General features: G+C 39.2%; 1 protein-coding gene across 1 annotated transcript in view; it reads right to left on the bottom strand.

Annotated features, from left to right (window-relative positions):
• Positions 1-1,307: 1,307 nt before the first annotated feature.
• RAMP3 (receptor activity modifying protein 3) overlaps positions 1,308-27,293 on the bottom strand; it is an 89,997-nt gene continuing 64,011 nt past the window's right edge. The window contains exon 4 of the mRNA XM_061587300.1: positions 1,308-3,242. Within this exon, the coding sequence (XP_061443284.1) occupies positions 2,987-3,242 (256 nt within the window). The 3' untranslated portion in view covers positions 1,308-2,986. The remainder of the gene's footprint in view (positions 3,243-27,293) is intronic.

Here is a 27,293-nt window from a genome sequence, read left to right as displayed (position 1 = left end):
GGATAAAGATGTCAGAAGGTCTGTGTGAACTAGAATAATGGATAATGGTAAAAACTGCACGCGCACACACACACACACCAGACCTTGCTACTTGATAAATGCAAATTCAATCATTTTTTACCTTGCAGGGACAATTCCATTCATGCTAAAAGTGACATTCCTCTATACTTTCCCTGTTAAGGGCCAATCCATAGGAACTAACAATTGAGTTGAGAATGAGGGTCAATAAAATCTACAAAGGCTCAGCCTATGGACTAGAGAACATGTGATGGTCATCTCCACACAGAAGAGATGTACACATGAGTTATCTTCCAACATTCTAAATAAGCATGGAAAGAGGAAGTGCAATCCATTTGTGCTTCCTTTTCCCAACTTTTTAAAGCTACTCCAGTTTCAGCAGGTGAATTGTCCCTAATCCATTTGTTTCTTTTCCCGTTTTGGTCACTGATTCAGTACTTTTTACAAGTATTAAGAACAAAAGAGAACCCTGCTGGATCACACCAAATGCCCATCTAACTCACCATCCTCTTTCCCCACAGTGACCAACCAGATGCCTATGGAAAACCTACAAGCAGGACTTTAGTGCACACAGCCCTTCTGCTGTTGTTCCCCATCGATGTTATTCAGAGATGTGGTGTCTCTGATCCTGCAGATAGGATAGAGCCATCATGACTCATAGCCACTGATAGCTTTATCTTGTATTTGTCTAATAATCCCCACTTACAGCTATCCAGGTTGGTAGCCATCATTTTGTGGTAGTGAATCCAATAGTTTAACAATGTGCTGTGTGAAGCAGTACATTCAAATCACATAATTTCATTTGTTTCTAAAACTGCAAAACTGCATTATCAACACTGTATGAAATACATTTGTGATGCATTCTTTCAACTACTCTTATTCAAACTTTCACCATTTTAACAAAGTAGTCAAGAAAATATTATTTTAGGGAAGTACATAGGGCTTCCATATGTACATAGAGGAGTACATAGGGAAGTACATAACAACTAGAAAATGTATGTTTCTATTTTTTGCTCTTCCTCGTGAAACCAGAAGGCTTGATTCTAAGCTGGTGCTTGGAAATAATGCTATTAAAATACATCTCTGCCCTTCTTAGATGCTCTAGACAAGAGGTAGCAGTTTGATCAGATTTCTGCCTCCGTTTTTCTATCCTTATCTAAGAAGCTGGGCAAAAAAATATGCTAGAGTTACATTTTAGGAACCATTTGTGAGCCTTGCTGAAGAGAACAGAAATCAAGCTGTGATGGTTAATTTTATACAAATACAACAGTAACACAAGAGCATTTTCATGTTAACATAGATCGAGACACATAGTTCATGTACTTTACCCAAATATATCATGAATACCAAATTGAAACTTTAAATAACAATGAAACTTCTGCATGCACAACAGACAAATAGTAAGCATTTATTTATTTGTGCAAGGTAGGGATGGGATCCATTGGCTGGTGCCAGTTCAAAAGCATTCAGCTGACCTAAAAGGCTGGTATTAATTTGAGTTTGTTCTTTGTCCACTAGCTACTGCTTTTACCAATCCTTTTTTTCCTCTCACACACAAAAAAGTGATATTAATATTGATGGTTTTAAAGTAAATATTGATAAATGAAAGGATATATCAATAAAATTATCATTCTTAATATCAATATCACAGATTTAATATTTTAGAGGCAGTTTTTTTTAAAAAAACTATTCATAAATAGTAATGGAAAATTGCTACATAAAAATCCAATCTGCAACAATAGAGAATAAGTGAATTAATGGAAAATTCAGTATCAAATCCGAATTGGGTAGAAATCTACCACATCCCTGCACATCTCTAGTGCAAAGTATGGAAACAAAAACATTTATGACTGAAAAATCTTAGCAGTTAGAATGAAATATTTAGCTTGCAGGACACTTTGAATGTGGCAAATATAATTTTTACTGTGAGACTCAAAGTTGTTACATATATTTTTATCATGTCATATGGACATACAGTCTCCCACATAGTATGTTTGTTGATGGAAGTTACTATCCCATCTTATATGTGCAAATCTGTATGGGAAGTTCATTTCCAAAAAGTGACCAGTAAAGTATCTTCCAGTTCACAAACTCTGAAAGGCACATGTTCTAACATAGTGGCAGAATTTTCTTCTTATTAGATTTAAATAAAGTATATTACAAGAAAGCTTTGGAACATACAGTGGGGAAATGGTCTTAAAATTAACAATAACAGTGGTAATTAAAAGAGAGAAAGAGAGGGGCAGATAATTCCTTTGCCACTTTAACAAATTCACAGTCAACCAACTTCCTCTTGGTTTTTTTCCCACCTTTGTAAAACAAAAAACCTGCATCTTTCCTGAAGATCATTCTGTATGCTTCCAGCTCCATGATACCATTTTCGATATTTCCTTACATGAAGAAGACCTAATGCAATGTTGTGAATTGATTCACTGACCATTTGCTGCTCATAGTGTTTCTAGCCTTCCTTTGCATGTGGTTATTCATTTTGCATATAGAAGAGTGAGGAAATCAGGTTCTTCATCAACACTCATGTTATATCTCTTTGGTCAGAAAGGCCTGTAAAATTTCATACTTAAAGTCCTTTAATGCTTACTTTTAATTCCCAAACAACCCATAGAGTAAATATATGTGTGTGTATAACTAAAAAAAAAACCCTTCCAACAGCTAAGATTACCTCTTAATTTTTTTTACCATGATAGATAGGAGGTTCAGATAATATTTTCACTTCTCTCCATATGGCTTTCATTACAGAAATATGACAATCAGCCATGGTTTCCTTTTCAAAATACTTTCTGTAATATTAGAGAAGTAATGGCTATAGGTAGTAGGCTTGTGTGGCTACAGAACTATTTCCCTTATTGCTTGACACAGCTTAGAATTCTGTATGTATAAAATATATGATTTTTTTCAGTCATTCAGAAAAAAAGTAAAATAAAAAGAATAAAGAATGGTGATGAAGGCTGAGTTACACTAAAATATCACTTCTCTTACTACACCATACCACGAGCCCGATCATGGCAATTGTCAGGAGAACTGGTACAAAAATCAGGGTAATCAGAATTTTATCCGGTGGATCTTCCCAATGCACTTTTTCTGAAGTACAGTTTGAAAAGAATTGTCTATGGATTCCAGTGATGAAGCCCTCAGCAAGGGGGTTAGGCCAAAAGCACTTTGCTGTTGCAGCCTTGCGTTCTGTACACAGGGTAAAGTTGTTGTAATACCTAAAGAGAAAAGAACATGAAAATAAATGTGATAAACATATACTAAAAATTCTGCTGACAACACTTTCCCTACTTTCACCTGAAACTGACAAAGTGTCTGTTTCTTTCCAACAATGTAACTTGATCCAGGGCAAATATAGCTATGCTGAGGGACTTAATATTAATCTCCATCCTTTAGTCAGATTCAGTTATGCTAATCTTGTTTATACTTTCATGATGATAGCCATATCTTAATATGTAGGAGCTTGCCTTAAACCAAATCATTAATATAAAAAGCAGCCCTGAGAGAGAAACTCCAGAGTATAATCTGATGTTAGCCAAGACTTGAAGCTCCATGCAGTCATTCAATGTAATGATGTTTTGAAAGCAGACGATAGGCTGGTTCAAACTGCACCCTAGTGCATATGCACCACATATAGTGTAATGTGGTGTATATTGAGAGAATGAATCCTTATGTACATACATTCGTAAGTGTGTGAGTTCCATCTATGCATTGCAGTTTTTTTAAAAAGGTGGAGATATTGTGTGAGCAAAGTATACTTGTGGGGCATCAATTCACATGAAATATGATCTTTAGGGCACAGGGGGGAGAAGAATGGTATGAGCGACAGGCTTGCTTCAGCAACCCACAGTATGCAGATTTTAGTCCATATGCTAGGTCTTAAATGAGGAAGGGGCAGGGGAAGTTTAGTAGGGGCAGGGGGAGAGCTTTGGCGACTCATGGGGTGGTTATCCAGAAAAGGTGGGGGAGAGCTTTGGTGACCCATGGGAGATGGGGGGAGATTTGGCAACCCATGTGTGTGTGGGCCCTCTGATGACCCATGGGGTGGCTCTGGCAACCTTCAGAGGCGTAGGGATCTGAGGTGGTGTTGGTGTTGGTGAAGGGCTGGGAGGAGGGATGGGGGCACATGTCAGAGGAGGTGCAGGGAGGGCTTGGGGTGCTGTAGGGTGGAATGTAGTCACAGTTGATGAGCAAAGCAATCAGGGTGGCATTCCCTAGTAGTTCTAATATATATGAATCTGAGCTGTACAAAACCAGTTAAATATGCCCTGGTGCTTTAATATTTCATGTGATTTCATATTGAAGGTTCTCTGAGCAAGGTTGTAAACATTATGCCACTACAGTGGAAACACCTTTATTAATAAATGGTCTAACACTTATTAGCAGTTTGTGATTGCTTGCACCTACACAAGTTACAAGAGACATTACTGTGATTTAACATCTGTACCCCCTACACATTTTCCTCTGCAAAAATTTTATATTGTTACTTCAATTCATCTACAAAGTGTTTTCAGAAATGGAAAAGATTACAAATTTAAAAATATACAGAACTCCCAAACTGGCTCTACTAAATGGCTTGAAAGGATAAGCAGTTAATTAGTTTTATGTGAGTTGAAGACCAGTCTCTTATTGCTCCATTTGGGAAGGACTTGAAGGGCATCTGCATCCTCCCCTGGTACAATAAAATTTGGCCGTTAGCATTAATAGAAAAACTTGCACAAAAGATAACGATTGCAAAAGATAGAAAACAAAAGGACACATTTGTCACAGAACTGTGGAATTTTGTTTCCAACACAAATGAGGCAAATAGCAATGAAATGGTTCCCCAAGGCTTTCTATTACAAAATCTATGGATTCTGTAAAGGTGAATAACTCTTTTTTGTACTTCAACCTTTTTTTTTTAATCTAGGTACAGAAAAGTTTGTATTTTTCTGTATACTTTGGTCGATTCTCAATATGCAGTCAAGACATCCTTAATTTCTTGTTTTTATACCCCACTATTTTGGTTGTTTGTTATATTTTAAAACATAAATGAATACATTTATCAAAGTGAATTCAGTTTTCTTGGCAGAATTGCCTGTAGTGCTTATAAAAACTACATACTGAGATAGCATCAACTTTTGAGCAATTCATGAATTATTCATACACATTGCATCATATGGCGGACACACCTGTGCAGCCACACCATGAGGTCATGGCCTGCTGAAAAAAATAATAGCTCTGTGATGCCCTGCTCCAACATAAAGAGAAAATAAACATTATATACAAATGTATGTTAGAACCTTTCAAACTGAATATATTGTAGAATATGCTGACAGATGCCAGAATAATTCAGGAAAAAAGGTTAATACTTTTTGACACAGGCTATGATGAGACTTCTATATTGGCCTGTGCAAAGAGCTTCTGTGGCAGTGAAATGTCTAGCAGTGATTGGCTGAACAGTTATGTCATCAGCTCTTCTCAAAATCCTAACTATTGGAGGAATGGGAGTTAGCAATAGACCAAATGACCAAGTTTGTGTGAGGAAAGTGAAACTAGCATGTGCTGGGATGAAAACCTCCCATATGTCACAGGGACTGGAGGATGCATGTTGGCATATAATGTTGATAAATGGAAAGATGACATGGAAGAAGTAGAGAAGGTAGAGAAGGTAAAGGGTAGGATGCTGAGACCCAAGGAAACTGAAAAAATACACCAGAGTAGACAGTGGACCAAGAAAACAGCAAATTGAAAAGTGTAGATGAAGGAGGAAGAGACCAATGGACTGGGAATACAGAAACAGAGAGGGATGCAGAGAAAGCAAGGAGTAAGGGCAGGAGAAGCTGTCTACTGTTGGTAGAAAAGGGTCTGGCAGGAAGGAAAAAAGAGCACAGTGCAAGCAAGAAAGGAAGTTTGTCAAGAGCCAGGGTGGGTAGAAATGTAATAAGCAGTGGAACAAAAAGTCAGGAACTGAAGAAAAAAGTACTGATAGAGTTGAAGAAACACAGTGAGAAGTGGGACAAAACCTATCCTGGTATCCATCCTGGTATTATAGGTCTAAATCTGAGCATCAGAATCAAGACAGCAAACCACTGTTTTGCAAAGCTCAGTTTTTTAACAGTCAAACCCCAGTAGGATTGAGGGGCTGAGGTGGGCTTTCCTTTCAACTCACAAGAAGTACTCTGAGTTGGTGATCAGATACTACATTAATAAATGCATATGGTTCAGTTACACAGCAATATAACCAAACCTGATATACATCAATGCTCTAGAGATTATGCCAGCAAGGCTGAAATCTATCATTTCTACTTTAGGGTTCAACAGAATTAACATTTCTTATCAGCTTCCAAATTGCAAAGGATGATCTGCTGACTGATTTGAAAACAAACTACTACTCCCCCATTTACAATCTAATCCTTTCCTTACTTTCTTAACTGAAGAGTTGTCAAATTCTGCTCAAGCATTTTATATTACTAGGTAGGATTATAGAGTGTGTCTGAGATAAGTGCACGTCTGATTGCCAAGCTTTAGAAATGTTACCTTGACTTTCGTTGTGCTCTGTGTATCATCAGCACTAGAACTGGAACTTAAAACATATCTGCAGAAATTAATTACGAAGCTAAACTGACAAGTATGCATCTGTGAGCAATCTGCAGGAAAAATGAAAAGAGTAAAACTACATTCTCCTTTCTGCCAAAACTCTTTCTATTAGGGTTGCCAGGTGTCCAGTTTTTGCCTGAAGACTTTGGTTTTCGGGGGTCCTCTCCGGGTCTCTGGGTGACTCACCTTAATCTCCAGACTCTTGGCTTTCATATTAAAAATATATATTAAGTTTCTAGGTGGTCTGGTTCAAAAGATATAAATCAAAATGTCAGCCCCCCGCCCCCCACAACTTCTGTTACTACCAACTGCTCTAATCCCTGCCCTTTCAGGTTTTTAGCCAATAAGTGAAGTCGGGGTTGTGACTGACAAGATAGCAATAGCTAAACTCACAGTTTCCTTTTCCTGTTTGCCTCACACCAGGAATTCAGTAAATATATTGTTTCAGCAGCATAAAGAGTACTTTCTCTGTACAGGATTGGGACTTGCTTCTGAGTAAACATGTATAGGATTGCACTACAACAGACAATTGCAGAAGGATCTTGGTAGGCATAAAAGTGCAGGGTTTTTAAATTACTTGCAAAATGGCATATACATTTTATCTTTCAAATAATTTTTGAACAGAAGTTTTTAAAAAGTGTACATGCTACAATGTTATACTTTTCTAATTAAAAGTCAAACAAGTTTAAATTTTCCTGGAAGAGGCAGTTGATTTGTCTTATTCATAACCTGTTTTGAAAACCTTCCCAATATGAAGCTTTTCTGGGGTAAAGCTGCAGTGCTAATTCCATATACCAGAGGGCTTACCTCATTGAATTCAGTAGGACTTACTTTGAGTAGACATGGTTAGGATTGTGCTGAAAATCAGTGGGACTTTTGAGTGAACATAGAAAAGGATTCTGTTGTAAATCTTTCTCTCCCTCTCTGATCCTTTTTTTTTAAGCAGTTAGGCAGGGCTTACTTAGGTATCACTGCTTTTATTTCACAGGAAACTAATACTTTTTAAAAAAAAAAAAGTTCTGCAATGGCCAACTGGTTTTGACAATGAACTATTATATGGGGCGTATGTATTTTTACATTTCGTGTGTGTGTGTGTGTGTATTAAATGTATTATGTGGATCTCCACTAGTATGCTGTGCATTCATTAGTGAAATGAAAAGAACAATTTTAAAAGATACCTTTTGAAACAGGGCTGTAGCTCAGTGGTAGGGCACATGCTTTGCAATCAAAGGTCCAAACTTCAATCTCTGGAAGAGACTATTGCCTGGAATCCTGGAGAGCCAATGCTAGTCCATGTCAGCAGTACTGAGCTAGATGGTATCAAATGGCCTGACTCAGTATAAAAGAGGAAAGAGACCCAAAGGTCATAGTGACTCAGAAATTTATTTATGTATTTTATTTACAACATTTATATACTGCTTTATTGTAAACAAAAAAAAACCCCTCAAAGTGGTTTATAGAAGGAATTAAAGCAATAAAATTATTGGCAAAAACAAAGATAGGTATTTAAAAACATTCAAAATAAAACCAACAATGAGTTAAAAACAGAAAAAACATAATAGCTTCCACATGCCTGGATAGGCTTGCCTAAACAAAAATGTTTTTATCAGGGGCCAAAAAGAGTACAATGAAGGCACCTGCCTAATGTCAATAGGCAGGGAGTTCCAAAGTGTAGGTACTGCCACACTAAAGGATCGATTTCTTACAAGAGCAGAACTAGTACTATATAGCACCCGTAACATGGAAAGCACACTTTGAACTTGGCCTTGTAGCAAATCAGCAACCTTTCAGAGCAGAGATATTATGCGCTGATAAGGTTTCACTCATGTCAGCAATCATGTTGTAGCATTCTGCACTAACTGCAGCCCCGGGGTGAGGTTGTGCTGCATGTGGATTTCTGTGACCTTGGCTGACTGGCTGCCAGGATTTTTTTAGTTTTGGTTAGGAACCCTGACTGGTTCTGGGATACTGAGTTTTCTGCCTTACTCATAGGAATCTTGTTGTGGTTGGTATGGCATTGCATTTAGGAAATCGTCATTGTTTTTTGTTTTTCTGTTTGTGTTTCATTTACCTCTGACCTTACCCCCTTACATCCATAGAAGCAACAACAGTGGATCCATGTGGTCAGCTAAACCCCCTTAAACCCACTGATGATGCACCTTGTTATTTGCATAATGGTTTGTTTTTTGCCAATAGTGGTAAAAGAGAATTCACATACTGGGAAGTATGGCTTTAATTGCTGTTGTTCCCAATCTACTGCCTGTGAAGGTAGACCAAACCATGTGTGTTTTCTCTCTGCCAGTTACTACTCACTGGAATTAGGTTGACTGTCAAAGTGAATTTGTAGAAGCCTACAGAGTAGGCAGGAAAGAATAGAGAATCTTCTTAACCCTTACTCATTTCTCAAACCTCTCTCTGCAGTGAAGGGTCAAGTCTGTAAAGAAGTTTAGAGCAGCCATGTTAAAAGGCAGGCAGGGCATTCCAGGCAGGGGATTGCCATCCCTGCTTTGATATGGATGTCTTTGCAGAGGATTCCTAGTCAAGCCTTACCAACAGCACAATGCTAACAATATCTACACAGAAGTAAGTCCTGTTGAGTTTTATGGAGCTTAGTCCCTTAGGAAGTGTGTTTAGAATTGCAGCCTTCAGTGGCATCCATCTTTACTCCTGAGTGCTCCCATCTAACATCTCCACAACACTAGGCTTTCTTCCTACAATGGCCTTCTGGTGACTAGCCTGGCCTGAAGACACTAAACCCTTCCCTTTTTGCCAGAAACAAGTGGGCTAGATTAAATGTTCCTTACCCAGGATCTCTAAGCAGGTAAAAAGGAATTATCCCATCACTTCAGCTGGACCTGCAAACACCTTTAGCTAAGATTTCTATCTTAATTTCCAATCAGATTTTTTTTGTTTGTTTGAGTGGTATGCTGCAAGCAAGTGTGATTGTTGCTTAATGTATCATGATTAATGACATCACTAGGACACACCCCCTATGACATCACCAGGGCACACCCCTATGACATTACTAGGATCCGCCTCTGAAATCTCAGGGTTTGGGGTGCTTCTGACCTGGCAACCCTACTTTCTATTGAATGTAAGCCTTGATAGGAAACAGTTTCAGGAATTATAATAGACCCAGAATGCCTTGCTCGGTTGCAAGTAAAAGGGAATTGCTTCAATTGCACATTTAATAAATGTCATTGAAGACATTTTCTTTTCCTGGCAGCAAATGTGTATATAACGGAGACTATACACTAATGTTATATGTGAATAACTGTACGAGTGTACAGGTCAAGTACTTGTGTACCCAGGTGTCATTGAATGTAACATGTGAACAGGGCCATAGAATAGTAGAGTTGGAAAGTGCCTATAAGGCCATAGAGTCCAACCCCCTGCTCAATGCTCAAATATTTATTTATTTGGGTAGAAATGATGATTTAGCAGTTGTCAACACCAGTACAGTTTACAAATGTAGAGAGCAAGATGGGTGAATTATTATACATTACTGTACCCATAGAGCAATGGAACAAACGTATGAAGTTTTACTCCTTAGTAAGTTTCATTGAACATGTTAACTTACTTCTAAGAAATTAAGGCTAGGACTTAGCTACAAAGAGACAGTGGGGAAGGAGGAGGAGGAGATATAGAAACAGAAAGTCATCTAGTAGCAGAGAGTTACTTGAAGCGCTGTGGGGGTGAGGAAGCAAAAGGAGCCATTCATCTGCAAAGTAATAGCCAGGTCCAGTCAACCAACCCCAGGGCAAATCTCCAACCCATAACTGACAGTCCTGAGGTTCTGAATAAACTCACCACAATTTGTTTTAAAAATTCACTAACAGGCAAACAAAGCTTGTGGTTTAAGAACGTACCTATAGCCAACAGATATTTCTATCAAACTTTAAGAAGAAGTGAAATTGGGCAGCTATAGTGAATGCACCAGGGGAACAGGAGACCTGACCTCCTCTCTGAGATATTGTACTGCTCTACAAATTTGTCAAAATGCAAACACAATTTGGGTTGGTTGTTCACAGTCCAATCCACTTGCTATGTAGCTTGGAATAACGCAATAATGGGGAAATAACACAATAATGGGGGGAAATTAACAATGAATAATAATTGCCAGCCAATCCATCAGATTGAAAAATGAAATGTATCCAGGAAGCATACCCCATCCTTAGTCAACAGGTAAGACAATACAGGACTAATCCACACATCCTTACCCTTCACTACAACTACTCAACAGAAAATTTCATTTACAAAATTAACCAAGGTCTTTACTTTTTAAGAACCGTTCTTTCTTGGGAGAAAAGTCACACATTTTCATTCTGGCATTAATATTGGAACGCCAAACACAAATGATCTCAACTGGCCCCAGACACTTAGAGCAATGCCACTGAAAGTCAAGGGATGTTTTTTCAGCATAATAATCATTATTGTTGGTCTTCATTGTCATAAACACATCTGTTCTATTTATTACTCCTTACAGACAAACACAGCTGTGAGCAGAAGAAAATTTATAGCAGGAGGAAGATGTATATGACATAGCGTGATTCTGTCAATAGCGTGAGGGTAAACAATGTCTTATGGATCCTGAACAATGTATTTGAAGAACCCAGTGTTGATATTTTATATGCTTTCCTTCCTGCCCCACATTTTCAGGGATTGTAAAGAAAAATATTCCATTGGAAATCTCTTCTGTTATGCTTCAGTACTTCGTTTCACTCTTACTGGATTTAAAATACAGCTTACTGATCAGATTTTACCATGGACACTTGCAATTCTAACAATAGGGCTTTTGTGGCATGGTGGAGATTAAAAAGACACAGTATCACAGAGTTGACACTTGGCTCCACCAGCCTTAACCTGCACAATAAGTACCCAATTATAATACACCAAAGTTTACTACAAAATAGTAAAATTGAATGGGATAACATGGAGGACAGCAAAACAAAATGAAAATGCAAGCTTATAGGTTGACACTAGTTGTTACTATTTATTTATTAATTACATTTATATCCTGCCCTTCCTCCCAGTAGGAGCCCAGGGTGGGAAACAAAAACATGTAAATACTCTAAAACATCATAAAAACAGACATTAAAATATATTAAAACAAAACATCGTTTTAAAAAAGCTTTTAAAAACTTCTTAAAAAGCGTGTATTAGACATGAAATACTTTCATATCACACAAACATAGTGATTGTCCAAGAAGAAAGATACTGTGGAAGCCAAAGGTTGCCACTTTAATCCCCCAAAACAGTATTCCCCCTCATCAAAGGTAATTCCCTGTCAATCATTCTCCTAAGCACAAATAGGAGGTCAAAGACCAGAATGCTGAAAAGATGTCGCTTTATTCTGTGCACAGAGGCACCACTGATTTCTTGTATATAAAAAATTTCTGTGTAAAATATGCTAAAGCCCAACACGTTTCAGCTTGTGCAGTCAAGCCTTCATCAGGGGAAAATTAAACTCTTCAGTAAAATATTAAGACAAACTTTTTCTGGTATCTTCCTTATCGCTGTTGTCATGTAAAGCTTTATTTTACTGAAGAGTTTAATTTTCCCCTGATGAAGGCTTGACTGCACAAGCTGAAACGTGTTGGGCTTTAGCACATTTTACACAGAAATTTTTTATATACAAGAAATCAGTGGTGCCTCTGTGCACAGGATAAAGCTACATCTTTTCAGCATTCTGGTCTTTGACCTCCTATTTGTGCTTCCAGTGAATGCTTCACACTTTTATCTTGTTACTAATCATTCTCCTAAGCCAGCTACCATTCTGCTTGTTCCAGGGGGCCCACTGTGGGACCTTGGTTGTATCAACGTAATGCTAAGCAGTGTTTCATGAGCACATGGATTTCTCTTTGTGCAATGGAACTAGCTCCCACTCTCCCCCTGTGAGCTCCCTAAATCTGTTTTCCAGAGCAGATTTGGAGATGGTGCAGGATGGGTGGCACAGGATTCCCCCAATCCTCCAGAGCAGATTTTGGGATGGCAAAGGGGGTTGCACAAGAGGAGGAGAGGGGGTAAATCCCATGGCACTAGTACTAACCCTTGCACTAGTAAATATAAGTTATGCTTAATACGTTACTATGGCAAGTGGTGTTGAGAGCCAGGGTGGTGTAGTGGTTAAGGTGTTGGACTACGACCTGGGAGACCAGGGTTCGAATCCCCACACAGCCATGAAGCTCACTGGGTGACCTTGGGCCAGTCACTGCCTCTCAGCCTCAGAGGAAGGCAATGGTAAAACCCCCTCTGAATACCATTTACCATAAAAACCCTATTCATAAGGTTGCCCATAAGTCGGAATCGACTTGAAGGCAGTCCATGGCAAGTGGTGAGTGGGTAATGAGTGGATGGAATTTTGGTGTATGCTGCGTGTGATTGGCTGAGTGAATGTGGGATGACTGGCTGTATTATACAGCCACGAGAGTGGTTAATTTTCTTAACCATTTTAATCTTTTAATCTGTATTTTTAATTTTTGTTGTATTGTGTTTTTGTAGTGTTTTTTGTTGTTTGTATATGTTTTTATGATTTTTATTATGATATATTGTATTTTATCTTGTTTGTTCACCGCCCTGAGAGCTATTCTGCTAAGGGCGGTATATAAATTGAAATAATAAAATAAATAAAATATATACTGTAGCCAGTGTGGATTTTTCACATTCCGCAATGTTAAATTGAAAATCCCCCCATGCCATTCTGATGCATCCCGTAAGCTCATTTCAAAACAAAACCTTATAAAACTTATACTCCTGAACTCAGAAACACTTGCTTAACAACCTTCTCAATTTTCATGGCGATACACAAAACAGTCAGAAAGAATTGAGAATTCAAAGTCTAAAGAGAGAGAAAAAACACTTTTTTTCTCTCAGCGTTCTCATAATCTGTTGAAATTCATTAAAAATCAGCCATGCTCACAGAGTACCTGTAATTCTGTTACTGATGTTGCCCCATACTCTGACCTTCATATTCTGCTGTTTAAAACTTTAAAAATGCCTGGCTGATTTTTAATTAATTTAAGAAATTTTGGCTGGAACCCTATGAGTGTTGGGCATGCTCAGTAAGAACCAACTGTCAGTGTTCTAAAAGCCAGACTCACAGCTGCTGGGCTTGGCTAATCAGGCAGACACACTTACACCTGACCTTTATTTCACTTTAGACAGTCATGGCTTCCCCCAAAGAATCCTGGGAAGTGTCGCTTGTGAAGGGTGCTGAGAGGAGATTCCTATTCCCCTGACAGATCTCCAGTGGCCAGGCTGGTTTAACAGTCAGCCACCCTGACTGAAGGTCTGTGAGGGGAACATGGTGTTCCCTAGCAACTCTCAGCACCCTTCACTAACTACACTTTCCAGGATTCTTTGAGAGATGCCATGGCTGTCCAAAGTGAAATAAAGGCCTAGTGTGGATGTGGCTTTGGTTTAAATTTGGGTGGGAGGCTATATGTGACTGCTGTAGAATAAAAAGGTGGGGGGAAAGCTGAAAAGCAATGTTACTGTTTGAAATGTTTTCCTTTTGGAAAGAAAAGGGGCTTCCCCTCTGCCCAGTGCCCACCCTCCCACCCAATCTCCTTCCCTCTCCCTCCTCCTTCCCTCCCTGCCCCTCCCCCAGGTCAGTGTTGGACTATGACCTGGGAGACCAGGGTTTGAATCCCCACACAGCCATGACACTCACTGGGTGACCTTGGGCCAGTCACTGCCTCTCAGCCTCAGAGGAAGGCAATGGTAAAACCCCTTATGAATACCGTTTACCATGAAAACCCTATTCATAGGGTCGCCATAAGTTGGGGTCGACTTGAATGCAGTCCATTTCCATTTTCAAACATGATTGCACTGGCCATGCTGGCTGGGGCTAATGGGAGTTGTAGTTCAAAAAAGTAATTTTTCCAAGCTCTGCCCACTGAACTCAAAAAGTATTCAACTGGTCAAACCCACCCTCCCTTCTCCTGTCTCCTATCCCCTCCCTCTTGCCCCATCCCTCCCCTCCCCCTTCAATCCTCTCCTTCCCCTTCCTCCTCCTCCTCCCCATGGTCAGTTTTACCTATCCTAACCATGATTACATAGGAGTAAATCCCATTGAAATCAATAAGCATGCAAATAATCAGACCTTTTATTTATTTATTTATTTTTATTTAATTAAGCTTATATACCGCCCGACTAGCAACAGCTCTCTGGGCGGTGAACATTAAAAATACAATAAAAATAACACAAAACTGTACACAAAACTGTACAGTCTAAAATCAAAATATAATAATTTACAATTAACAGGAATTAAAATGCCTCAGAGAAGAGAAAGGTTTTAACCTGGCGCCGAAAAGATGATAGTGTCGGTGCCAGGCGCACCTCCTCGGGGAGACCATTCCATAGTTCGGGGGCCACCACTGAGAAGGCCCTAGATCTTGTCACCACTCTCCGGGCTTCCCTATGAGTCGGAACCCGGAGGAGGGCCTTCGTAGTAGACCATAGTGTACGGGCCGGTTCATATCGGGAGAGGCGTTCCGACAGATACCTGCCTTTCCCCTCCTTCCCCTCTCCTCTCCCTTTCTCCTCCCCTCCCCTCTTCCTTCTTCCTCCTTCCCTGCCCACTCCAGCCATCCCTCTGTCCATCCCAGTCAGCTTTACCTATCCTAAGCATGACTGCACGGGAGTAAATCCCACTGAACTCAGTAAACATGCAAATGATCAAACCTGCCCTTCTCCCCTCCCCCTCCTTCCTGCTCCCATCCCCCTCCTGCCCTCCCCTCCCCATCCCCTGTGGTCAGTTTCACCTATACTAAGCATAATTGTAGGGGAGTAAATCCCACTGAACTCAATAAGCATGCAAATGATCAATCCATTCTCAGCAAGCTTGCACAGGATCCCATTTCTTACCTCCTGGATTAAAAAGCAGAGAAATTCACCTAGGCAAAAAACCTTGCGGCGTGCAGCAACATTTTGCAAAATTTACACTAAAAACCCTCCAAAAATAATTGTGGAATAATTGCACTGACTATTCTACAGAATAGTCTCCAGTGGACATCAGGAGTGTCTCAGTTTGCACAAGATAAAACAGTGGGAGGTGAAATTTATTCTAGCAAAATTCTAGATGTGCTCTGTGTTTTTAATTGACCGTGCCCACCTTTCCTTAAGTGAAGTGGTTTAAAGCATAGTAGGTTGAAAACATGCATCTTGGGCAGGCTAAGTTTGTTTTTTCCAACAGCTAGAGTCATTCCTGAAGTAGCAACATATTGTAATCAGTCTGATTTTATATCAAATTACAGTTTCAGATCCAATTGTTAATGCACCCAAAATAGAAATAGAACATAACCTCCAATTTGAAACACAAAAGGCTGTCTTCACCATCATATATTGACCAATTAAAAGGCTTTGAAATTAATAAAAATAAGTTTGACACAGGTTTCTAGAATGAATAATGAGAGAAATAATATTTTCTATATTAGATTGTCTATATAAATAGTAACACAGGAATGAAGCAAAGTAAGAAGAACACCAACAAACATACAAAAATGTAATTATCCATCTTTGGAGATGGCAGGTATTGCCACCACTCACCATATGCTCAGAGGCACATTCTACCAAATTATTCCAAGCTACACAGGAAGTGGATTGGACTGTGAAAGATCAACGCAAATGGTGTTTGCATTTTGACCAATTTGTAGGGCAGTACAATATCTCAGAGAGGAGTTCAGGTCTCCTACTCCCCTGGTGCATTCACTATAGCTGCCCAATTTCCCTGCTTTTTAAAGTTTTATAGAAATATCTGTGTGCTATAGATACATTCTTAAACTGCAAGGTTTTTTGCCTATTAGTGATTATTTTTAAGGGTTATCAGTTAACAGTTAGATGGGGTTTGACTTTGGAGGGTGAGTGGATGGGAATGGTGTTGTAGTGGGAGTAAGTAGGGAGGTTGGTATTGGTAATTGAGTAAGTTAGTGTGTGAACTGTATTAAAGTGAGGAATGTGTAATAGAAATCACATGCTTAAGTACCTGAACCAAAAGGATTCTTGCTAAAGTAAAATGTGTTATTTAAATAAATGTGTTTGTTTTCAAAAACACATCTGGGTCTTAACCAGCTACTAGACAGCATATAAGGTGGCAAAACAAAAACAAGAGTATTGCATAAAGTATCAAATGGTGGGAGCAAAAAGTACCTCTGAGTTACAGTAGCAAGTGAAGGAAGCTAACTGTGGTCTTTAGGAAAAGTACATAAGGTGGCACAGGGATGTGAGGCTGGCCTGGAAGTCTGGTGTTTATAGCAAGGGCTGGAGAAATAGAGCAGCATTGCTATACATAAAAGTGTATTCGGGAAATATAAATAATGTGCCCCTCATCTATTACAGACAAGGTGGTGGTGGGCAAGAGGGGAGGCGCATCACCCCCTATCCAGAATACTCAGATATGCAAGGCCAGCCCCACGATTAAGACCCTTAAAACCAGAATTTCAAATGTAAATCGCCATAGTAATGTCAACTATTATACTGATTCTCTTTGGAAAGAATAATATGAAATGCATTTATCTTTAACAACAAAATAAGGTAAAATAATTCAAGCCCAACTGTCTTGAATAGAGCTTCAGAACAGATGGTGGAAAGCTATAACTGGAAGGGAAATTAGATCCCCACCCTTAATGGTCACTTATGAGTCAGAGTATTGTGATGCTTTCAGTATCAACACAAAAGTCCTAAATGTGTTTGCTCTATACAAATAAGCAGAGAGTTTGCAGTCAAGCAAATTGTGTTTGGCTCAGATCGAGGCCAGAATAATACAGTTGGAAACCAAAGCAGCAATATTAAAGACACCTGGGATGATTAATCAATTCAAAGTCACAGATGGAACAGCCAAGGAGATGAGAGCTGCTGATTAACTAAGAACTCTAAAATTTTGACATTTGTGGCTGCCAATGACCAATGAACATTTTGAGTCCATTTTTCAAGAGACACATTAAAGTGCCATTTTGCTGGGAACTAATCAGGCTTGACCCATGCCAACAATTCAGCTTCTAGAATGTTTATAAAACCTTTTGATGAGGAGGAGAGACCAGGAGGAGTATAGCTTTTGAATAAGGGGAGGGGGGAAAGTAGTGCCAGGCTTTGCCCTGGGCCTGCTTCAGATTGGGCTTCTATTCGCTTTGGATTGCTTCGCACCCCAAATCGAAAGCAATATTACAAAAACTGAAGCTTCCATCCTCCCACTGATGTGAATTGGGAAATCAAAACAGCCATAACTTTTTGGTTTTCTCACATGAAACGCGGACATAGTAACCTACCAAATTTTAGACAAGTAAATCAAAGGGTTTCTGTGCTAGCCACCTTTAAAGTTTGCTTTTTTCAAAATATTTTCACAAGTAAAATGGCCATAGCTTTATAGTTTTTTCACCTAGGCACATGGAACCTGCAGACACAGTAGTCCCCCAAGAGGGGATTTAATCCTGCCAAATTTCAGATAGATAGGTCCAATGTTGTTTGGGTTTTTTCCCAGAATGGCAATAACTTTTTTATAAAATGGCAATGCAATGAGTGAATATACCCTATTCAATGAGAAAAATATAGTAGCCTAGGCCAGTGTTTTTGAACCAGTGGACACATTTTGAATTTTGAGAGAATGCTGGGGGCTCCAGTAACAAAATGACTGCCATGGAGGTGTGGCATAACATAAAAAAGTACAGTCTTGGTGAAGCTTTTGCTTATAATTCAATTTCCACACTAGAAAAACTATGGAATTTCTGCCTGCCGTACTGCTGTTAAAGGCACAAGAATCCTATTTTTCCCCCAATGCCAACCCTAAACCAAAGTCTGGGCTGCCATGCTAAACCAGTTTGCCAGTTGTATACCGGGCCCAATTCAAGGTGTTGGTATTAACCTTTAAATCCCTAAACGGTTTCAGCCCAGTTTATCTGAAGGAACACCTCCAGTATCACCAAATATGCCGCCAAACAAGATCGGCCTCACAAGACCTTCTCTCGGTCCCACCGGTGAAAACAGCTAGGCTGGTGCGGACCAGAGAGAGGGCCTTCTCGGTCGTGGCCCCCACCCTCTGGAACTTGCTTCCTTTTGACCTTCGACATGCCTCCTCCCTGATGGCTTTTCGTCGAGCCTTAAAGACCTTGTTATTCAGGCAGGCCTACGGGATTTCTGGGGTGGGTTAGGCTATTATGTTGTATTACTAACGGGTGGTTTGTTGTTTAATATGGTGACTGTTGTATGAATATGTTTTAAATTGTATTTTATATTGTGTAAGTCGCCCAGAGTGTCTGTTAAGTCAGACAGATGGGCGACTAACAAATAAAATTTTATTATTTTTATTATTAACCTGCTTACTTAGGAGAAAGCCTCAATTAAACACAAAGACTTACTTCTGAATAGACATGTGTCCCATTGTACTGTAAGTTAACTACATAGTGAATTCTTAATGAGTGCCTGGTCTTTATCTCCTGCACAGCAGGAGACATGACTAAGCCTCTCTGTAAAGTTTTCACATTTGGTTTTTGGGATGGGGGATATACCCACACACTTACTGTATTTGAAGAAAATTAATTCTAGGGACTACCTGATCTCAAACAAACCTACCACAGGAATAATGCAACCTGTTTGGTAGGGGGAAAGGAAGGGCAAACTATGGAAATTCCAAGCACTAAAAAGTAAGACAGAAGCAGGAAAAGTGCACTAAAGGGGAGGAGAAAAATGCAGCTCCTTAGGACCCCAGGGAGTCCTGTTGTCCAAGCAAGTCACTTAGCAGTCACAAATCTGATGCCACTCACTGGCTAAAAATACTTAAGGGTGGGAGCAGCCAGGCTGACTTATTTCATAGGAAGCATTTGGAAGAGTGCCTGCATATTTTGCTCCATAACTTACTTTCTTTCTAGGAGGGTTAGAGACTTACTTTTTTCTTAAAATGAAAGCTCAAAATTTGGGTCCCCTACCTGAGGGCACCAATGGAGGTCATGGTTGGCTAACCCCAGCACAGGCACTGAAAGATGAATGGATTAAGAAAGGATAGAGCTGTAAAACACTATGGCCAATATCAGAGGCAGGGAGGAGAGGGAAGTGACACCACCTAACAATTCAAACCAGGGTTGCCAGGTCAGAAGCATCCCGAACCCTGACATTCCAGGGGTGGGCCCTAGTGATGTCATAGGGCCAGGCCTGAATAATGTAACAGGGGCAGGCCCTAGTGATGTCATAGGGCCAGGCCTGAATAATGTAACAGGGGCAGGCCCTAGTGATGTCATTAAGCATGATACATTAAGAATCACCCACAGTTGCTTGGCACATACAATTAAAAACAAACATTTATCTAATCGGAAATTAAGACAGAAATCTTAGCTAAAAGATGGAACCTAGATACAGAAAATTTAATCTACCCTACTTGCTTCTGGCAAAAAAGGTTTAAGTGCTATCAGGCCAAGCCAGTCACCAGAAGACCCTTGTAGGAAAAAGGGAGCCTAGCATTGTGGAGATGTTAGATGGGAGCACTCAGAAGTAAAGATTGAAGGCTGCCATTCTAAGCAGACTTACTGATGGACTAAGCTCCATAGAACTCAACAGGACTTACTTCTGAGTAGATATGGTTTGGGTTGTGCTGCTGCTAAGGCTTGGCTAGGGATCTTCTGCAGTGATATCCATATCAAAGCAGGGTTGGCAACCCCCTGTCTAGAATGCCCTGCCTGCCTGTTAACATGGCTGCTCCAAACTTCTTTACAGACTTGCAGAGAGAGGTTTGAGAAATGAGCAAGAGTTAAGATTTTCTATCCTTTTCTGCCTACCCTCTGGCTGCTATACTCACTTTGACCGTCAACCCAATTCCAGTGAATAATAATCAACAGAGAGAAAACACATATGGTTTGGTCTACCTTCACACGCAGCAGCTTGGGAACAACAACTGCAGACACACTTTCCAGTATGTGAATTCTCTTTTACCACTATTGGGCAAGGAACAAACCATCATGCAACCATCAAGGTGCATCATCAGTGGGTTTAAGGGCACATGGAACCACTGTTGCTGCTTCTATGGATGTAAGGGAGTGAAGTTAAAGATAAATGAAATGCAAATAGAAAAAGAAAAAGACAGTGATGATTTCCTAAATGCAATATCATACCAACCACAACAAGATTCCTATGAGTAAGGCAGAAAACGTGGCATCCTACAACCAGGCAGGGTTCCTAAGGAAACAAAAAAAATCCTGGCAACCAGTCAGCCAAGGACACAGAGATCTCTATGCAGCACAACTTGACCCAGGGGCTACAGTTAGTACAGAATGCTATGGCAGTAGAGATGTGAAGGCCGGGGGAAAAAACAGAAAAATTCAGGGGAAAAACATGGTTTCTTTTAATTTTTTTCTGAAACTGTTTTTGTTTTTTTTCTGAAAAATTTGAAAAATTGAAAAAATGAAGGAAAAATGGATTGTGGAATGTTCTATTTTAGAATGATGAATAAAATGTTTCATTGAACCTTGGTCCCCCCCCTTTTTTTTTTTCTCAGCTCTTTTTATGGGAATGGGTGCTTTATGTCTTCTTGACACTGTGGAGTACTAGCGGAGACATAATTTTCTTTGTTATTAATGTTGATGGTTTCTTCTGTTTCTTTTTAAATTGTTTTTTGCCTGCTCCTCATAAACTGGCAAAACGGAAGAGGTTCCTTACAGTTCATGAACTTGCAGATCCATTTGTTATAAAAAAAAGTAAAAATTTTAAAAAGTAAATTCAATTTGTAATAATTGTTTGAATAAAATGTACTTTTAATATACGAAATATGATAATTTTATGCCAAACCAAGTTGTATATAATTACATTTGATGCTCCTGAAGTAACAAAATAACTTTCAATCTATAAAAAGTGCTAATACTGCATTTTTTCCATTTTTTTGAAAATTTCCATTTTTTCTGAAAAAAGTATTTTTCGACGGCTTCAAAATTTCAGGAAATTTTACATCTCTATGTGGCACAATTGCCAACATGAGTTAGACCCTATAAGCACATTATATCTCTGTTCTGAAGTCTGCACTGGTTGCTAATTTCCTACAAAGCCAAGTTCAAGGTGTGCTTTCCATGCTACGGGTGCCACATAGTACTTGTTCTGCTCTTGTAAGAAATTAGTCCTTTAGTGCGGCAGCACCTGCACTTTGGAACTCCCTGCCTATTGATATTAAGCAGACACCTTCATTGTACTCTTTTTGACACCTGCTAAAAATATTTTTGTTTGGGCAAATGTAGAAGCTATTGAGTTAAAAACAGATTAAAAACACATCATTGGTTTTATTATTTTGAATATTTTTAAATACCTGTCTTTAACTGTTTTTGCCATTAATTTTTTTGTTTTAATTCCTTCTGTAAACTGCTTTGAGATTTTTTTTACAATAAAGCGGTATATAAAAGTTGTGAATAAAATACATAAATAAATTTTAGAGTCGCTGTGGCCCTTGTGTTTCTTTCTATTTTTAGGAACAGAGGAATCAGGCCATTTGGTACTGTCTACCTCAGTACTGATGACATTGACTAACATTGGGTCTCCAGGATTCCAGGCAATAGTCTTTTCCAGAAGTTGAATTTTGGACCTTTGCATGCAAAGCATATGCCCTACTACTGAGCTACAACCCTTAAAAAAGTATCTTTTAAAATTGTTCTTTTCAATTCACTAATGAATGCACAGCATACCTAGCGCAGATGCACACCATTCATTTAAAGCACATTCAACACACATTTGAAATACATGGATCACACCACAGACTCATGGGAACTGTAGTTTGTTAAGGGTGGTGGGACCTATAACTGTGAGGAGGAAACTACAGTTCCCAAGATTCTTTGGGGAAAGTCATGTGCTTTAAATGCGAGTTGGATGTGTTTTAAATGTATTGTGCACATCTACTTAGTAAACTTTGTCTACATGTAAATCATTTTAATTAATTTTAAGATTTGCTGGGTGACCATGGGCTACTCATAATCTCTCAGACTAATCTGCCCCTCATGATGAAAACAACAGAGGGGAACCATGACCACCCCAAGGAAGAAGGGCACACTTAAAATGTAGAGGAAATAATAATGTACAACCATAGTGTGAAATCAGATACTTATTGGGACATAGTATGAACAAATATTTATATAAGCATGAATGTCAAAGATGTTTATTATTTACACAAATTATGAAGATATTTATAGTGCATCCTATGCATGTTTACTCACAAGCAAGTCTCAATGTATTCAATGGGGCTCAGTCAGACAGGGAAGCATGCACAGGACTGCAATTCGACAATAAGGAACTTCACTCACCCAATCCAAAATTCAGAATCATGCCACTGCAAGTTGTTTTGCAACTGTTTTATGCTTGTTTTATGGTTATTGGATTTTAAAGGGATTTATTTCTTATTGCGAGCTGCCTTGGTTTCCAGTTGACAACCCTACCTCCCAGGGTTGTTCGAAAGACTCCATATATACACACTAACTGGAGATGTAAAAATACATACACCTCATATAATAGCTTATTGTCAAAACCAGTTGGTCATTGCAGAACTTTTTTTAAAAAAAATCAGTATTAGTTTCCTACAAAATAAAAGCAGTGACACCTAGTTAAGCTCTGCCTAATTGCTTTAAAAATAGGATTGGTGGGGGAGAGATTGTTTGCTACGTTCACTCAAATGCCCATTATTTTACAATCCTAACCATGTCTACTCAAAAGTAAGTCCTATTGAATTCAATGGGGTTTATTCTGGTTATGTGGGATTAGCGTTGCTGCTTTACTCCCAGAAAAGCGAGTATAGGATTAAAGTTTCATATTGGGAAGGTATTCAAAACACTGTCCTCTTCAACAGCCCAGGAAAATTTAAACTTGTTTGACTCCTGCACACAAGAGAGAAAAAGACTGAAAACTATATACTTACTCAATTTACGAGATTTTCAGATAAGCAGGAAAAAAACAACAGTTTTCTGGCCTTGCAATGAGTCTAGTTACTGCCTTGTCATTCACAACCCTGACTTCACTTATAGGGTACAAACCTGAAAGGGTGGGGTTAGAGCAGCCAGCTACAAGCTCATTTAACAGAAGTTGCAAGGGCGGTTCACGTTTTGGGCTCTCTTGAGCCAGACTACCTAGAAACTTAATTTTTAAAAAAATTACAGTTGAGAGTCCGCAGATTAAGGTGACTCACCCAGAGAGGACCCCAACATTCTGGAGTCTCTGGATGAAAACCAGAGACCTGGCAAACCTAATTCAAACTGAAGTCTAATAGTACATGTCTCTTGTTTCTGTGTTATAGTTACAATATATATATGATGAAGACGGCACTGGGATGAATTGGGAGGATGGAAAAGAACTGAGAGAAAATGAACAGGTGAAAAGGCTAGGTCAAGGACAAAGAAAGGACAAACTAAATAAAAATTCCACCAACAATGTTTTGTAACATTCAGAGAACTAACCAAAGAGTGAGGGGGGAAAGGCACTGGGAAAAGGATTTATGGAATCAACATCCCTCCCCCTAAGCACTGTAACTGGAGGGTGAAATTCTAGCCCTATATTTGAGGCTAGAGCTGTCAAGGAAAAAATTCAAGCTTCCCTCCTCCCACCCTGATGTTTCCCTTATATGGTGTTGTTTATATATTTTTCCCTTTCATTTTGGAGATTGACTGTCTGGCTTATGACACAGTCTTTTTGATATAATTTTAAATATATTGACAATATCATTAATACAAATCTACAAAAATATCTACAGAGAAAAGGATGAATAATGAAAATGAAAGTAATTTCCAATACCCGAAGACATAAACAAATTATATATCTATTCTACTAAAATCCCTTACATCTCAGGCTGAGATGATCTCGGATCTTAGGCTCTCTGTGTATCACATGTATCATAAACATCAGAATGAAAGATCTTAGTTTGATATAATGCTCACAAGAAGGCATGTCTATTCACTGATTGTATAGAAAATCCAGGTAAGTAGGAAAATAAATATGAAACATATTATACATTGAGTTCAATTACTCTAATCTTTCTTCTTCTATCCCTATGACAGGGGTCATGTACCACCTGTGGATGAATGGCAAATTTAAGCTCCTAGTCTAGGCAGAGATGGTTTTAAAGAGGTCCCGCTGTAAGTCTTCAATTGCACAACCAAAATCCCTTTCCCGTATGCCTTTCATTTTCTTGGTGGTGCCTGTGTTGATATTGGATAATTTATTTTATATAGCATAGATATCCATCCTTTGTTATCCACCCTATTAGAGGTCAAATTATGTTCCCTCTCAGTGTCCTCAGTGCTGAGAATTTGACATCTTCCTTGTTTAGAAAAGATGAGAGCTGTCTCTGTTGTACCCAGGATAGAGGAATCTCCTGCAAAGCTGTTCTAAAATCAGGCTCTGTAACATATTGCCACATATTGCTCTTATGGAAATCTTTTCATCTATATACATTTTTCCCTCTCCATTTTTTCAGGTCATACAATTTGCTAGTGGTAAGAAAAGCTGGATGATATTTTAAAGAGAAATCACTGGAGCCGGCGCTTCATTCCTTTTGTCCCAGATTACTAACATAGTTTTAGTAAACATGTTTTCCACTTTGTGTAGCTGATTTTTTTAAAACAGAAAGGCAGTTAAGTGTTAGGCTATCTAGTACTTCATTTTCTGACTTCACCCAAGTCTCAGTCTTATTTAACTCCAGCTAATACTCCAATTAATACTCCTCTAAAGAGCCTGCCCCCACAAACCATATTTTTAAAATGCCAGTTGCACAGCAATTTACCGTGCAATCCTAACCTTATCTATTCAAAAGTAAGTTCTACTAAATTCATTGGGACTTTCTCCCAAGTAAGCAGGGTTAGGATTGCAGCCTATGCAAATTTCTCCCATTCAATCTGTGAATTTATTTTTAGACCTACTCTCATGTGGATCATTTTTATTTCTTTATCTGAGTGTGTAACAAGCAAGCAAAAAAGGTTTTGGTTATTGAAGGGGGACGCATCTTATTTTGTTTTTGTGTGTTGACTAACCATTTTTCAGCTTTATTATGGGTAGGAAGTGGCCTGGATATCTGTGACGCTTTGAGAGGCCCTGACACGAAGAAGAGATTTTTACCAATCTTGTGGAGAATGAACACAACTCTGCAACTAAGTAGCCCTGGCTCCAGGATTTTCAAGGCCCTTGAACCTAGCACCCTCAGTGCCCCTCCCCCTTAGCCTACTAGAAGAGTTGGAATATGGAGAGTCCCCTTAGGCTGTATCTGATCTTCTTGGATACTCTGTGCAAAGTGGATTGTGTAAGAATTGTTAGGGTGGGCAGTGTGCACACTGTGGATCTTGGGGGCTTGCAAATGCCCAGCCTTGGTGCCCTCTGGAGCCAGCTCTACAAGAAAATATTTCTGGATTGGGGTAAAAAAAATCAGAAATATGTTGCCAGCATCTCCTATTTGTACCTAGCAGCACATCATGTTTTGAATAATCATGAATATCTTGCCACATACACACAGAGATTTGCATTTGCCAGATGCTATGGCCTTTAATAGTTTACAAATTGTCCATGTGTATGTCCATGAACACACATTTTTCAATATCTGAAAATGTCCAAGAAATAGGCTATACTACACTGCCCTGGCTAGCAGTTTTTTTCTGGCATAGGGTTGCAGATATCCGCTTTTCATATATTTGGAACCTTTACAATCATTCTCTTAAGATAGTTCTTCTGAGCTGGGTCTCATATTTGAAGTATTTTGCTTAGACCTGCTTTTATGATATAAATCTTGTTCATTCATTAAATTTATATGCCACCCCAAGGCCCTCTAGGCAGCAATAAAAGCAACAATATCAAAATAATGCAGCAAGATCAAAATGATAAGCTTGATAAAAGCAAGAGAGAAATGCTGTGGCCCAACGAAAACTCTTAAAACTGGGGGAGGCATGTTTTTGTTTCCAACGTGTATCCTACTTCACCAGAATCTGATACCATTGCCAACAGAATTATTAAGCCAAGAGCTCCTTTGTGCAACTGAAGTGCTAACGATATAGCACTTACAATAACATCACAGCATGGAGCTAACTCAAAGAGAATTATAAGTAATATGGAAATAACAAAGCTGATGCCTTAAAGGGTTTTGGTAAGGATAATTAAGATAGTGATATGAAGCACTTTGAACACACTGAAATGTGCCATCATGAGTGAAGGCTTCCATAATTGCTCACATCACAGCACCTCCTCAAATCATTTCGCAAATGGCACCTTGACATGAGTGCTGTGGACATAACATATCTCAAGACTGAAAGAACTGGGCATGTTTAGCCTAGAGAAGAGGAGACTGAGGGGAGATAGGATAGCACTCTTCAAGTACATGAAAGGTTGCCACATAGAGGAGGGCCGGGATCTCTTCTCGATCATCCCAGAGTGCAGGACACGGAATAATGGGCTCAAGTTGCAGGAAGCCAGATTTTGACTGGACATCAGGAAAAACATCGTAACTGTTAGAGCCATACAACAATGGGAACAATTACCAAGAGAGGTAGTGGGCTCTCCGACACTGGAGGCATTCAAGAGGCAGCTGGACAGACATCTGTCAGGAATACTTTGCTTTGGATTCCTGTATTGAGCAGGGGGTTAGACTGGATGACCTTATAGGCCCCTTCCAACTCTACTATTCTATGATTCTACGATCTTCTTTTCTCTAAATGAAAAAGCCCCAAGTGCTGTAACTTTTCCTCTTAAGGGAGTTGCTTCATCCC

This window comes from Rhineura floridana, chromosome 10, assembly GCF_030035675.1.
Source record: "Rhineura floridana isolate rRhiFlo1 chromosome 10, rRhiFlo1.hap2, whole genome shotgun sequence".
Lineage (NCBI taxonomy): Eukaryota > Metazoa > Chordata > Lepidosauria > Squamata > Rhineuridae > Rhineura > Rhineura floridana.
The sequence above is the reverse complement of the archived record's forward strand: the minus strand, read 5'-3'. Positions and strand labels throughout refer to the sequence as shown.